Source organism: Poromitra crassiceps (assembly GCF_964638095.1).
Source record: "Poromitra crassiceps genome assembly, chromosome: 1".
NCBI lineage: Eukaryota > Metazoa > Chordata > Actinopteri > Beryciformes > Melamphaidae > Poromitra > Poromitra crassiceps.
Genome location: NC_139623.1, coordinates 108,738,227 through 108,754,993, shown reverse-complemented (window position 1 = coordinate 108,754,993; position 16,767 = coordinate 108,738,227). Strand labels below are relative to the sequence as shown.

The 16,767-nt window shown below is 42.1% G+C and overlaps 1 protein-coding gene across 1 annotated transcript in view; it reads right to left on the bottom strand.

Moving 5' to 3' along the window:
* Positions 1 to 12,121: 12,121 nt before the first annotated feature.
* Positions 12,122 to 16,767, bottom strand: part of rab5ab (RAB5A, member RAS oncogene family, b) — a 29,392-nt gene continuing 24,746 nt past the window's right edge. Inside the window, exon 6 of the mRNA XM_083644849.1 lies at positions 12,122 to 14,197. Within this exon, the coding sequence (XP_083500975.1) occupies positions 14,082 to 14,197 (116 nt within the window). The 3' untranslated portion in view covers positions 12,122 to 14,081. The remainder of the gene's footprint in view (positions 14,198 to 16,767) is intronic.

Sequence of the window (16,767 nt, the reverse complement as noted above, 5' to 3'; positions counted from 1 at the left end):
AGCTAGTTAGTTAGTTAGTTAGTTAGTTACTTAGTTACTTAGTTACTTGGCAGAGAATGTTAGCAAGTCTATGTGAAACTCAAATTTAATAGTGGTGGTAAGATGTCCAACTCAAGTAGAAGAATTGTCTCTTTGATTGCATGTTATTTAAGTAGTAGGCTACAGTAGAAATGTGTAAAAATCAAAAATGTAACCTTACCTTAGCTCATTTAAAATGTCTGTCCTCAGAGTAAAAGTTATTTACTTTAAAAAAAGACTGTTGTTAGCTGCTACTTTTCCATGTGATTCCAAAGGACGGGAGGACAGATAGTGTAGTGTTGACTTCTTTGTTCACTACAAGTCTACAATCTGTCCTCTGTAATGAATTTGATCTATATCTGATTCTGATTCTGATCTGAATTTGATCTATATGTGATAAGTAGGCCTATAATACTTTAGTAAAAATGTGCCCTATTAAGTAAAAGTAAAATGACTGACTTTAAAAATAATCAAGTACAATTAGCCTACGTTAACAGTTTGTCTTTTAGTTTTAGACTTTGACTTTAGGGAGAACTCTAAAGAAGAAGAAAATAAGTTTAAACTAAAAGAATCGCAAACTAAGCTACACGTTAGCGTGCTAAAACGAGTGGGTAACATTCTTACAAATTGCAGATTTTTTTACATTTAACATTCTTCTTACAATACAAATAACACATTAAATTACCATATTTCTCATTCATTCAGCTGTCTCGAGTTTTACTCAGGGTGTTCATGAATTAATCCCTTTTCATTTTACAACATTTTACTGAATATTTTCAAAAGTTTTAACAGTTTACCCACCTGAGAACAATGACAAGTGTCCTTGACAAAAAGTCACGCATGTTAGCCATGGGGGGATGTTAGCTACAGTAGCGTGTCTGTTCCGTGTCTGTTCCGGTCTGTTCTGGGCAATCACCTCAGCTTCCTCACCTCACTTCCTCAAACCAGAACGAAGGACCTAATGCAAGCATAGAGCACCATCTACAGGTTAAACTGTGTAATAGCTTGTAAACTATACGAGGGATCAGCCGAGCAGCATTTTGGTAAACAAACCGCGTCACTGGGTGGCAACGGTAATGGAACCCTATGGAGACCAAAGGGCTGTACCACGAATGTTCTACCTACTAGCTAAGAATGCTAACGAACATGCTGAATGCTGAATTTCACACAGAGCGAAACACAGATGACACAAACACATAATAACGTTAACATTACATAATTAAGACCTAAAATTGTGTGTTAACGTCATATAGCCTATATATATATATATATATATATATATATATATATATATATATATATAGTAGCGATCCGGGTTCTGGGTGGATAAAGCGAGCACGTTGGTCCACAGGAACCTATGCCAGGGTCTTGTTTGTGGACTATAGCTCGGCGTTCGACACGACCATCCTGGCCCTCCTGCACGAGAAGCTCTCCAAAGCCGTTTTCCCACATGCGCTTTGTACCGCTAAATGACCGGAACGTGGTCTAATGCCTGCATGTGTGAAAGTTGTCGTGCCGGTATAAGCGCGACCCCGTCATCGCGGACATTTCACCAGTTTCGAGCCAGTCAGAAGAGCGGTATGCGCGAGTATAGAACGGTCATTTGCCGGCATGGGCGAGGTGTACACACGTTGCTTAATGTTCCAGCGGGCATAATCTAATCATTCGCGCACATTAAAGCAAACTGGCGAAATGATCTTGTGATCTCTCCTCTCTGCTGCCTGCTCGCTCTCTGGCCAGTCAGTCCTCCTCCTTCAGTCACAGCCCGACAGGGACACAGACGAAGCAAATGCACGAAGCGAAATGTGGAAGTATTTTGCTTACGTTGCCGACAGCGAAGGCAAGCCCGGACACATCAAACGAAGCCAGTCTGTAAAAAGTGCTTCAACGCGACGCAGGTGAACGGATAAACAAGCAAACTTATTTCACCATCAAGAGTTTTGCCGACACGTCACTCCCCACCCGCTCTGCAGTGCCACCCCGCCCCCCAACATACAGGCAATTTCGCTGCTAGATTCCCATATGCGAGAGGAGAGGTGTGAAGGGAAATGTCTGATATTGACTTACAGGTAATTTTCCGGTACGCATGTGGGAAAACGGCTCAAGCTGGGTGATTCCCGGACGATCAGCACCGGAGCTGCCCAGGGCGGTGTACTCTCTCTCCATACTTCTTCTCCCTGCACACCAACAGCTGCACCTCCTGACATCAGTCTGTGAAGCTCCTGAAATTCGCAGACGACACCACCCTCATGGGGCTCATCTCAAAATGGAGACAAGTCTGCACACAGGCAAGGAGATCGACCAGCTGACGACCTGGTGCTGTCAAAAAAACCTGGAGGTCAATGCTCAAACGACAGTGGTGATGGTTGTGGACTACAGGAAAAACGCAGCCCCATGACATGGATTCTGGTATACTGCTCGGTTAGGTGATTGGCTCAGCAGGCAGGAATAGATTGGCTATTGCCAGAGAAGGTAGCATGGAAGACTGTGATTGGATGGGGAGAGAGCGTGAATGAAAGGGGGCATGCCTAACAATGAATGGGTTATACAACCTCAAAGAAAAGGGGCGTGCACTGTGATATAACAACTGGGCGTTGGCTGCAAGGTAGTCTCCATTATTGAAAAATTTGTTATAAACATCACCAATGTGTGATGAAGTATGGCCTCATAGTAACCAATTCAATGTGATGATTTTTTTCAACTTGACCTTATACTGTATAAAATGACCTATTGTGAGCTCTAGGATAATCACAGCCTTGTTAAACTCTCTACACAACTAAAAATGTATGGGATGTCCAGGTACATAGAAGATAAGTGTGTTTTTCTGAGCCATTTTCAGAAAATAGTGCTCATCTAATCGTCAACATTGCCAAAATAGCACAAATCTCCAATGTTCAAAAGTGATTGATACTGTATAGCATCACACCATTACATTTTTTTCAAGCTCACGATGAGGTCTTCTGGTGGTGTTTTGGGCAGACTTTAACTCATGCACTTTATTATTTTAGTTAAAGTAATCACAGTGTTTCTTATTCTGATAGAATTGTGCTTTATGGTATATTTACAGAACATTTATGGACAGTGAATTGAAGCATTGGAATCAATCCTCCCTCTGTGGCGGTACACCACAAATATATTTTGACTGCCACATATTAATTTCAACTAGTTGACTGTAAACTCCTGCTTTAGGGCTTATATAAATATTGTCTTGGCTGGCCATTGTATTTAACAAGCAGTATTCTACCACAGTGGTTCCCAAACTTAGGGTCGCGACTCTAAGCGGGGTCGACTGGAATTCAAGGGTCACCTGAAAAAAAACAAAAAAACAAAAAAACACCACACACGATTTAATATTACCAAAGATGATTAGGGTCACTTGCAATTATTTATTTTTTTGTTTTTGAGTTTTGAGTTCAAAGTGATAATCTCTAAGATTTCAGTTTTGTTCTCTTGGGTATGTTGTTGTATGTTGTTCTATGGCGGTGGGTGGTAATTGCAGGTGAGATCCAAACAGTGTAATGTCACATAATGTCACTATATACTGCAAAGGCTTCATCCAAATGGACATAGCCTCAATCAACATTGTGAGTGACTTTTTTTTTTTAGATGAAAATCTTTTAGATTATAACTTTAAATCAGGATTCTGAGAATAAAGTCAGAATTCTGAGATTCAAGTCAGAATTCTCAGATTAAAGTCAGAATTGTGCGGGGAAAAAGAAGCATTATGTGACATCACTGACGATGTCACTAATGATATTATCGATGGTCTACCGGAATTTGAAATGTCTCGGGTCCCTAGATTTTTGTGACGTCAAAATAGGGTCACAAGACAAAATAGTTTGGGATCCCCTGTTCTACCATAAGTGACCTGTATGCAAAATATATATATATATATAGCGAGATAATAATTTTCATCATTGTAAAGGTGTGTAGTTCTTCATAGATCTAGCCTCTTCATTTTGCTCTCAAAGTGGTGTAAGTGGACTCTCACATGGTTACATGGTCATTTTACATGGACACAACCCCTCCCCATACCCCCCCGGCCCTTATACATCACTTAAGGATTTACTGGACATTTTAGATACTTATTACATGGACATTTACATGGACTCTGCTATATTTCACTTAAAGGTCTTTTACATTGCATTTTATAATTTATAATTCGAAGATTGTTTTTCTGCCTGCTCCATGTTTTTCTATTGCTGTAATCGCTGTGCTGCATACTGCACAAATACAAATTCTTCATTTGTAACATGTTATTATTATTATTAAAAATAATCTCAAAATCTTGAATCTGAATCTTGAATTTTGAAACTCAAGACTTATTAACATTCTTAAGCAATCTATAAACTGTTAACATATTTCTTATAAGCGCTTATATGTCTTATTATCTAAAAATAAATGTGTTAATGATGGTATTATTAACACTTATATAGGCTAGTCTTATTAACACATAATACGTGTTAATAAGCACCTTATAAGGGCCTTATTACCCATTAATTAACACTTTTTTACAAGCATCTTAAAACTGCTACTCCATTGCAGTAACACGAGTAAATGTAGTTATTTCCAATCTTGTGTTTAACTATTTTGCCACACATAATTATAGATGTAAGGTCATGCAATGCTGAAAATGAAACTAGTGTATTTTGGGCATTACACTAGAGCAGTGGTTCTCAACATGGGGGTCGGAACCCCCCGGGGGGGTCGTGAGATTATTTTGGGGGGTCACGGGATGATTGTCCAAAAAAAGAAAAAGAAAAAAAAGAAAAAAAAAGAAAAATCAATCAATAAATCAATCCCATGATGATTAAATCTCCCATACCAATGATTTAATGTATCATAATAAAGTTATATAAACTATAAAGTGTATAAAAAAGATTTCAGTGAATGAATGAAATCAGTGTGTGAATGCATGCGCACTGGGAAGTGGGAAGTTGATGGTTTGGTTGGGCAGCGGCAGAAGGGGGGGCGGTTGCGAACCCCAGCCTAAAGGTTTTTGGCGATCGTGGCTCAAAAAAGGTTGTTGGAATTCTGACTCATTTCACTACATTTTTCCTAGTAGAAAGTCAGAATATCCAACTTTCCATCATCTCTGAACTGCAGCATAAAGAAAGTTTAAATTTGAATATAAATAGGCTATAATAAAGTCCAACTACTAGGTGGGTGGCATAAACCGCAGCACTTTGAAGAGTACAATGTATTCGGCAGCCGATATCAAAGTAACTCCATTCAGCACAGAGTCACTAAGCCATTCTGTCCAGCAGGCACCTTTTTGTCTGAGGTAAACAGATGCCTGTGGGAAACGCTGGAATGCCGGTCGTGACTGCTGCTGCTGATGCCATGTGAATACTGAATACTGAAAACTCAAGTTGAAGTGCTGCATATTTTTGCTGGCGGGGGGGGGGGGGGGGGGGGCGCACAGCAGCTGAAAAGACTGATTCACAGTAGACACAAGACCTAATAGTTTGCTCAGACTACACTTTTTTCTGCTGTATGAGAGTTTGACCATCGGTTTCACAAGCTCTCCATCTAAAGTATATTGCACTCTGTAATGACATTTTTAAATTGTTGTTTACATTTCAGGGAGCCAATACCATCGCTACAAAGATTTGTGTCTCGGAAATAAACAAGTCGTGCTTTGTTGTCATTCAAGCTTTTATTAATAATTACATATTGTCACATCCCTTAGACAATGTTAAAGCTACCATACAAACCACTGCATTAATGATTAAAAAGTGAAATATTAATCACTTCTCGACACATACAGTACAGGCTACCGCTGCTGAGGTCATTGGGGGGACCCCTCATTAGCATGCATTGCCGACCGACCGAACCTCAATATTAATCTCCTCAGCCGTCTGACGGCCGCATCAATTATTGAGCCATTAATTATTGGCTCAAACAGATGTCACTCAAGTGAGACGGACACTTTGACCCTGAGGAATAACCCATAGCTATAAACAGAGAGAGAGAGAGAGAGAGAGAGAGAGAGAGTGTGTGTGTGTGCGTGTGTGTGTGTGTGTGTGTGTGCGTGTGCGTGCGTGTGACCATGCGTCCGTCCATCCATCCGTCCCTGAGCACTCGTGTGTGAACACATCTGAATGGTGCTATAAATTACAAGGACAGGGGACCAGTAAAAAGAAATGGGTCTGTGCCAGCGCCCGGCCCATATATCAGCCCTAGTGACGGTGTAAATGCTTACACTGCTCCATTTCACCTCAAGGAACCAAATAAGCTTTCCAGTAGAACACATTAATGCATTTAATTTGGGCCATATGGGGAGAAGTATCTGTGAGGCAGCTGGAGGAAAAGATCCACTGAGGCAGAGGAGATCACAATCTGTTAATATAACCTTCCCGGAGCCCCACGCTGGGGTGGAAATGACCAGCTTAGCAGGTGATTTTATCTGGTGCTCAGACTTATTGAGCTTATTTGAAGACAGTCCAGTAGTTCAGTTGGTGGAGCATGGCACTGAAGCTCACAGGGTGAGGGGTTGGTGGAGCATGGCACTGAAGCTCACAGGGTGAGGAGGAGCATGCCACTGAAGCTCACAGGGTGAGGGGTTGGTGGAGCATGGCACTGAAGCTCACAGGGTGAGGAGGAGCATGGCACTGAAGCTCACAGGGTGAGGAGGAGCATGGCACTGAAGCTCACAGGGTGAGGGGTTGGTGGAGCATGACACTGAAGCTCACAGGGTGAGGAGGAGCATGACACTGAAGCTCACAGGGTGAGGAGCATTTCACTGAAGCTCACAGGGTGAGGAGGAGCATGGCACTGAAGCTCACAGGGTGAGGAGGAGCATTTCACTGAAGCTCACAGGGTGAGGAGGAGCATGGCACTGAAGCTCACAGGGTGAGGAGGAGCATTTCACTGAAGCTCACAGGGTGAGGAGGAGCATGGCACTGAAGCTCACAGGGTGAGGAGGAGCATTTCACTGAAGCTCACAGGGTGAGGAGGAGCATGGCACTGAAGCTCACAGGGTGAGGAGGAGCATGGCACTGAAGCTCACAGGGTGAGGAGGAGCATGGCACTGAAGCTCACAGGGTGAGGAGGAGCATGGCACTGAAGCTCACAGGGTGAGGAGGAGCATGACACTGAAGCTCACAGGGTGAGGAGCATGGCACTGAAGCTCACAGGGTGAGGAGCATGGCACTGAAGCTCACAGGGTGAGGAGGAGCATTTCACTGAAGCTCACAGGGTGAGGAGGAGCATTTCACTGAAGCTCACAGGGTGAGGAGGAGCATGGCACTGAAGCTCACAGGGTGAGGAGGAGCATGGCACTGAAGCTCACAGGGTGAGGGGTTGGTGGAGCATGGCACTGAAGCTCACAGGGTGAGGGCTTTGACTCCCTCCAGGGCCAGCCAATGCTACAAATATCATACTGTAAAGGTGCTTTGGGTGAAAAAAAATGAAAAAATGAAAATTCTGTCATTATCTACTCACCGCCATGCCAGTTGAAACACTGGTGAAGTTTTCCAGATAACACACAGGGAGGTTGCCAGCACAACTCGAGAAAGAGCAGGTCCCCCTTTGACTTCAGTAAAGTACAACTGAAGTCGATTGCGACCTGGTCTCTCAAACTGGTCTCTCAGACCTTTTTTGACCTCTGAGATGACCTCTGTGTACTTACATGTTTTACTGTTTCCAACGCAACTCAGCATGAGCAGAGCTTTCATTAGAGCCTATATGAAGGCTGTACGACAACTTTGAAAAATGTACAGTACCATTTGGAGCTGAATGTTGGCCAATGGCCAGGTTGCATTTGAAGGTCAAAAATAGGTCAAATAATCAAATTACATCAATTATGAATTCTTCAAACCTAAAAGTCCCAGAAACCATTGTACTTTGCAGCATTGTAGGTCAAACCATTGAGAAGGTAATATCCAACATAGCCGATGGTAGTCATTTTGGATTTAGGGCTCTCAGAAATGTTGCCCCCATTTTCATGGGAGCATGGGAGCTCATTTTATTTTATTTTTGTAACCTTCATACAGTACATGGCAAATCCACTGAGAAACAAAATTAAATTGCTTTCAATGACGACGGAATTGCTGATGACAACTATTATGTGCTAAGACGTTTGGGTTGGTAAGCATTTTGTCTTCCTCTCATTAAGCCTGCAGGTGGTAGGCCTACATGGATGAAATACCACACAGCCTGGTAGCTCAGGAGTGAAAGTTTGCTGAGCCGTCCACCTGCTGGTCATCACACCATCATAACACCGTGAGCAGCATAACAGTAATATATTCAGACAGCAGTGTTATCATCGTAATGAGCCTGTCACCGCGGCGTCGTCCCAGGGTTACGGATGACAGGCAGGACAGGTGAAGCATGCTGCCGGCTCTGGAGATCACAGCGGGCACCAGCCGTGACTTTCAGGAGGGCTAACCTTGGCTTTCACTCTGACATATCAAATGCACACAGGCAAACAGAGGCACAAGCCACACTTTGATGTCACCTGTCGGCTGATATCGCTTCGCTGTTAATTGTCAGGAAAAGGTGCCATTGTTTTGTGCTCTTTCATTGTCTACCTTAAAGTAATCTGCAAGGAGTGTCCGTTTTGTATCCGCGATTGATATAACACAATAGAAGTGTCTGTTGTGTATCCATGATTGATATAACACAATAGAAGTGTCTGTTGTGTATCACACAATAGAAGTGTCTGTTGTGTATCCATGATTGATATAACACAATAGAAGTGTCTGTTGTGTATCCGTGATTGATATAACACAATAGAAGTGTCTGTTGTGTATCCGTGATTGATATAACACAATAGAAGTGTCTGTTGTGTATCACACAATAGAAGTGTCTGTTGTGTATCCGTGATTGATATAACACAATAGAAGTGTCTGTTGTGTATCACACAATAGAAGTGTCTGTTGTCTATCCGTGATTGATATAACACAATAGAAGTGTCTGTTGTGTATCACACAATAGAAGTGTCTGTTGTGTATCCGTGATTGATATAACACAATAGAAGTGTCTGTTGTGTATCACACAATAGAAGTGTCTGTTGTGTATCCATGATTGATATAACACAATAGAAGTGTCTGTTGTGTATCACACAATAGAAGTGTCTGTTGTGTATCCATGATTGATATAACACAATAGAAGTGTCTGTTGTGTATCCGTGATTGATATAACACAATAGAAGTGTCTGTTGTGTATCCGTGATTGATATAACACAATAGAAGTGTCTGTTGTGTATCCGTGATTGATATAACACAATAGAAGTGTCTGTTGTGTATCCGTGATTGATATAACACAATAGAAGTGTCTGTTGTGTATCCGTGATTGATATAACACAATAGAAGTGTCTGTTGTGTATCACACAATAGAAGTGTCTGTTGTGTATCCGTGATTGATATAACACAATAGAAGTGTCTGTTGTGTATCCATGATTGATATAACACAATAGGAGTATCTGTTGTGTATCCGTGATTGATATAACACAATAGAAGTGTGTGTTGTGTATCCGTGATTGATATAACACAATATAAGTGTCTGTTGTGTATCCATGATTGATATAACACAATAGAAGTGTCTGTTGTGTATCCGTGATTGATATAACACAATAGAAGTGTGTGTTGTGTATCCGTGATTGATATAACACAATAGAAGTGTCTGTTGTGTATCCGTGATTGATATAACACAATAGAAGTGTGTGTTGTGTATCCGTGATTGATATAACACAATAGAAGTGTATGTTGTGTATCCATGATTGATATAACACAATAGAAGTGTCTGTTGTGTATCCGTGATTGATATAACACAATAGAAGTGTGTGTTGTGTATCCGTGATTGATATAACACAATAGAAGTGTCTGTTGTGTATCCGTGATTGATATAACACAATAGTTGTTCAACCTACAGTATATCCAGTTCATGAAAGCTTTTACTTTTGTTGTTGTCTGGTTAGGTACAGAGAAGAACCAAGCCCCACCCCCTGCGATCTTTGGGAAGTGCAGCGCAGAAACACCACAGGAATGAGCGCTTAGAAACAATGATGTCGCCATGATAAAAATGGGGGGAAGGGGGGGACTCACGGAATACCACTTTAAATTACCAGCCATGTAAAGAAGGCAGCCTGCCGGTTATTTCTACTGTGCAAAGCAATGAGTAGGGAAAAATCAGTGACATTGAACGATGGAGAAAGATGATAGCTAAAAAACATTGTTCAGACTTTCTTATTTCCAGAGCTCTCTAGTTCTATTTGATTAACGCATTCCCGATGTCTCTTTTATCAGAGAAGACAGACACTTTGGCACTCAGGGGCTGTCTTCCATTTGCAGGCTGAGTTTCAAAGCGTCCTAATGTCAAAAATGCTCTTCTCTCAGTTTGAAAAGTTTGATATTTGGGGTATGAGTAAATTCAATCTGTGAGAATTGTAGGAAAGAATATTACAAGGGGTGTATTGAAATGGAAATAATAACAATAATATTTTCCCCAAATAGACCTTTTTCAGAGATGAGTTGAGAGTGAAGATGATTGGACTATTTCCTGAAAGTTGCTACAGTGCACTGCTGCCCCCTGGTGGCTAACAGAGTGATATGCAGTTAAAACGACTACATCATCTTGTTGTGTTACTAAAATGACTGACTGAATAAGTCATTTTGAAGAGGTGGAAATCTGTTCAGTCGAATCTGCTCAGTCAAATAAAAAATATATAAGGCATAAATGGGGAAGACCTCAATTTATTAATCTATATCACTATATTATATATTACATAATCCGTTATTTTAACTGAAACATAAGCATTCTTTGCATTCCTGAAAATTCCTGTTTTTGTAGACTGTTTTTATCTGACAACACGCTATTCCTCTAATATTCATGAACATAAATAAGTGCACACCACTTAGCCAATACTAGTCTGTGATGTCACCAGGATGTGTAAAGTGGAGGCGTCTCCATGAAGAAGATACTAAAAAGAGAAAGTGGTGTATGTGTGTAGACATCCAGAGATATTAGGGGATATTGACATCCTCTAAAATGTTCAGTGTAGGCATCAGATGTTACAAATGATTAAATCTCATTTTCAGAATGAATAGCCTATTTTCCATTTCTGCTAATGGGGTGCATTCACTAATGATTAGTTACTAATACATGTTGAACAGTTGCAGGGCAAAAAATAATATATTGAATATTGAATGTCAGCGGTGTTCCCCTTTAACACATCAAAACCGCAACTCAGTGGAGTTATATATCAAAACTTCAAAATGTCAAAAATCGTATGAAACTATTGTTCGCTTCACACTCCCTTTGGCAGGCAGACCCAACCTGCAGACGACCTTTATAGACACAAGCTGCACAGTTCAAAAAGTGATTTTGTTGCCAGGGAAATGATTTGCTTTACAGCTACGATTATTATATTATTATTATATGGAGTGGTGCAGTCTGAGAAGAAAAAAAATCTATCCGCTACTCAGTCTGGGAGAAGAACATCCTCGCTAATTTGCTGCTCAATCCTAGAGACAGTATGGGTTTGTCAATCAATCTGAAACTGCACATGGGCATAGGCAAGGACTGACTGGTTTTCCATTTTCCAAAATTTAACTGTGCAGTTCTTGGCGGCATCTAGTGCTGAGGTTGCAGATTGCAACCAAATTAATACAATGACATTTAATCTAAACATGACTGCCTCCGTGGAGGACCCACTCCTATGTAGATAGAAAGGGATCATTCCAAGGTAAGGAAAATACAATTCTTATTTTCATGGGATTATAGACGGTTTCAATTCGACAACAAAAAACATTCTAAATTGCCCCCAGCTCACTTCCCGTTAGTGTTTGCTAGCACAATAACTGACAGGACATAAACTAGGTTCCAAACTGTTCTCTAGCAAGGCAGTTCCGTGAAAACAGTCTACACACTAATTAAAATATACTTTTGAATATCATATTGAATTTCTGCATTGTATTCCACCACTACATTCCACCAAAAACTACACAGTATTTACTAGCATTTTCGGCAAGTCTGTAGAGTTGTGCTACGTACATCCCCGGGTATGGACTCGTTCTAATAAAAAGTGGAAACCCATTTGTTATTTATCGCGTACATGATTCCAATGACATTCAGATTAAAAAAAAGGCATACAAGAGACCTAATTTATTGGATTTATTAACTTGTATCCAGACACTCAAAACTGATCAGCCCATCACTAGTAATGCTGTTTTACATCATTAAAATTCATTGAGCTGGAAGAGAGACTGCCAGTTCGGTTAATTATGCTACCTGCTTATAGCTGTAGGTTAGCAAGTCCAATACAGTCATCATATAAAATTGAAGGGCAGTCATTAATTAAAACATGATCAACACTGTGCAATGCAATAAAAGTTCCTTTCAAACATGAATGGACCATCTTTGAGAAAAGTAACAAGACACCATGGAAGGATTTTGTTAATAACACTACATTTACCTAAAAAAAAAAAGACCAGCAATGATTAACATTTGACCAGTTTTGTGACAAGGTCTAGAAGGAAAACAAAAAATAAAAGCAGATGTATATAATTGAACTGTACAAATTGTTCGGAATCTCTAGATCATTTGCTGGCGAGCTTATACTCTGCAAGCTGTACTAGAAGAGGAAGAAGACAACATTGCAACATTGCACCCTAGAACAACATGAGAATATATTTTCCACAGACTTGTGACAATGGCTAATAGTCAAATGCTCTGTTGGTGTTGCCATCTGAACTCTACTGTCAAACAAATCCCCTTCGGATTCAGACTAGTGAATTTGATGCAGGTTGACCGCTGACCTGGACAATAACAGAGTGGATATAACATGGGACTATTCATTTGTTCAAGTCTCCGCAAGGCAATTCACAAAACAGGATGTGTGTTCAACAGTTCCCTGTGTGGATTTGGTTATTTTTGAAGCCACATCATTCATCAATGCCTCGTCCAGTTTAACAGCGTTGCCAATTGAACAAGGGACGTGTGCGAGCACGAGCCGCTGACAGTCTTCATAGTTATGCCCGTCAGGAAAACACAGCAAAATGTTAGAATCCTGCCGATACCGCCCTCTTGCTGGTCTGAAGGGATAACGGCGCTTGATGTTCCTGCCAAACCGCTCTGCCGATGAACAGGCTTCCCGCACATTTTCCCTTTCAAAAACTCTTCACCGGAATTGGAAGATTGTTATTCAAGATGTATGCTGCTAGTGGCACTGGCTGGCGGGGGGCAATGTGACAAAGCCAAATTACTCTATAGGTTAATATTCTTTTGCACTTTTTTTTATGACAGTGGCAGCCACTGGGTAGTCGGGCGTCTATTGAGACCGAGCAGGTTTTCTTCCATACTTTGACAGACTTTTTTGTGTGTATTTTCAACACTTTTCATGAACTGTAAAGTACCCAAATTCATTTTCCATACTTTTCCAGACCCGAGTAGGATCCTTGGATGAAGATGTCCTCTTGTGTAACAGATGAAAGGAGGGGAGGTTTGCGCGGCGGTCTTTGCCTGGCACTGTGTCAATACTTCAACGCCTTAACAGCAAACAGTCAAGAGCCGCCGGGCAGCTCATGATGGGAACGATTTGGTTTCTCATGATTGTAAGCAAAACTCAACCGCACACAAAGCGTATTAGAGGCATCCAGTCAACCCTGTGAACTGACAAGTAAGCCTAGACCTCTTCAGCAAATCGCTCTCGACACACACACACACACACGCACGCACACGCACACACACACACACACACGCGCACGCATCTTGCTTGCTCATCTCTCTGACAAGGGGTTAGTCTTCCAACTGAATAAAAGATAAAAATGTGTTTTTTAGGCCTTGTAGTGATACATGCATCCATTATACTGATATACACTTCTTTTTTAAACAAAAGTAAAAAAAAAAAATCAAAGAAAAAGTATTAGAAATGCAGCTATACAGAGTCTTTAGCTATTCCAGGGGAGTGAGGCTGAAGGGTAGGTCTGACGTCGGGAAACTGAGGACGAGGATCCCCATGTCCAGATGTTATTCAGCTGGCTGGGGGAGGTGTGTGTGTGTGTGTGTGTGTGTGTGTGTGGGGCGGGGGGGGGGGGGGGGTCAGAGCAGGGAGAGCTTGGTTAGTTACTGCAGCAGCTGCGGCTGGTGGGCTGAGCCGTCTCTGTCAGGTCCACTCCCCTGTTTCGACCGCTGCTGGCTCCGGCAGCTTGAGGCTCGTTCTTGGGTAGCTTCTTAGCTGCAATGTAACGGTGACAAAAATCTGTGAGACATCCGCCAAGCACGATCAGATACTGTACATCGAATCACCCGTGACATAATAAAGGTGTCACACGATTGATTTAAGAGTGCTGCTATCTGTAGTATTTGTTGGGCTTTTTCCCTTTATTGTAGCTAGACAAAAGATTGAGAGGGGGATGGACGACATGCGAGAAACCTCATTGGTCGGATTCAAACCCAGGATGTCGCGTTTACATGCCGTGTCCCTAAGTGCATTTTATAGTCAAACCAACGTAACGTGAACGTGATGTTAAGAACGCTGTAGTGATTACGTTTATGCTTTTGTGGTGGTAATGTAAAAAAAAAAAAAAATTATTGCACCAACACAAAACATAGAAGAGTGAAACGGGAAGCACATGTGATGATGATCACTGGTAAAAAACCACTGACCTAAATAATATGGACAGAGCTATCCCATTGATCTTGGTCTCCCGTTTGGAGTTGAAACGTTGGCCGTCACCATCTTGATTTTTCGTCAGCAGAGCGGGAGGGAATGGGTTAAGTCCTTCCGCACCACTCACGTGAGATGGGAGTTTCCCAGAGCCGCAGATCCGCCTGCTATTGGTCCGTGATCGGCAAGCTGCGCGATCACTGGACTAAATGCCTACTGCCCCCAACGCCTAGTGGCCATTCGAGGAACTACAGCTTTTCAATTCACTTCCGCATCATCAGTGGGAAGGGGGTGGGCTTGCCCACTGGTAAAAACAAACATGGGATGTGTTGGATACCGTCATGATTGCCTCTATGATCAACCAGCACGACTTCAAATACACACCATCTACACATTGACACTTTTCAACCCCAAATATGCATCAAAAAGCATCCGTTTACATGCAGAGACGCTATTTTCATTCTAGTATAAAACACACTTTAGACCAGTGGTTCTCAATGTGGGGTCCAGGGACCACCAGGGGTCTTTGAGGGGGGTCCAGGGGGTCTCCAGCAAACTGATGAATTGTTCAACTTCAGAAGGATCTCATTTACAAGAAGTGAACACAATTAGAGAATGTAGAAGAACGGCAGTTTTGATTGTTTCCATGTTATCTCTCCATCTACAGTCAGATAGTCTGGACAAAAATCATATCTGACAATACAAATATTCTCAGGTTTGGGTCCGGGGGACAGAATCTCGTCAAATGGGTCCATGGCTCTAATATCGACTAAATTAGGAGTCTGACATGAAAAGGGTTGAGAATCACACTGCTTCAGAATCACTGACCAGATTCATTTTGAGACATCAGTATAATTACCACAAACAAATGAGAGGAAATCGCTAAGAAGACTGGCAGCCTCTACAGGCCCCTAACTCTGCATTTTACATTGTGTGCCAACGATTTGGAGGGAAATCTGCTGTATTGCTTTATGGCACAAAACATGAAGAAGGCACCGTTCCTCCGGCACAAATGGCTTCCAATCTCTCTCCTAATAGCAGATGGTGCACGGAGTGAAAAGCAGAGGGGAAAAAATGACTTCCAACATGCTTCTCCTCTTTATCCACGCGTGCAGGGAGTGTTGCCAGTGAGCGGGAGAGACGTAGCAACATCCTCTCTGTGTGACTGGAAGCTTATGGGGAATGTGTGGCCTGAGCTTTGGAGAAACACGAGCACTAACGTGGGACCGATGTTGAGACAGAGAGGCTATTGCTCATCTCCACGGGCTCATTCGTGTATTTGCATCAAGGTGTCACAGTTCATCTGACTATGACTGATAAGGAGAGGCAGGGCCCCCAATCACATGGATTTTAATCGAGTCAGACTCGTCACAATTGTAATTGCTTGCGACTTGCCTTACCTTCACCTGTATTTTTCCAGGTAAAGTTTCCTGAGCATGCAGGCTGTTTTTCAGTACCACCCTGTTTCACATTCAAACAGTTGCATATATTGACACGTGAAAGCTGCACAGCTCAACCAGTCTTCTGACTGTTGCTCAGGGGCAATTCCAACACTTCTTGTTGTAGAGTGGAGAGCATAACTCATTTGTTTTTCTACCCAGATTTCCCTCAGCCGGTCTAGAGATGAGAACCAGGCATCTTCTAGTCAAAAGGCAGCTTCACCAACAATTACACCAACTAACTCCAGCTCGTTACAATCATACGTCAAGATAGCCTGGTAAACCAGCCCGTCACGTGAACTCACATTTCATTTGGTTCTGCGAGACGGTCTGGCCCCAAGGCCTGGGAGTGTGTTAAGCAGAAGCTGCAGAGCAGAAGAGCCAATCAGCAACTGCGCTGTGATTGACAGCGCAAGTTGGCCAATCAGGAACGCCACTAGCACTGCACTAACAAAACAATAATGGCCGCCTCCCTGTCTGTCCACCTCGAGGAGTCATGTCAGCGTTTGTCTAGTTTAAACAGCCATAAAGTGCAGTTATTGCAGAAATACTCAATAACAACAATTAAACAAGTACAGGAGTATCGCCGCAACCGCGGAGTTTCTCGGCGGAAAACATGTTTTTGCCATTCTCCCGAGTGGATCCGACACTGATTGGCTGAAGGAGTTGTCTGTCAAGGCAACTACGCCCGTCCATGCT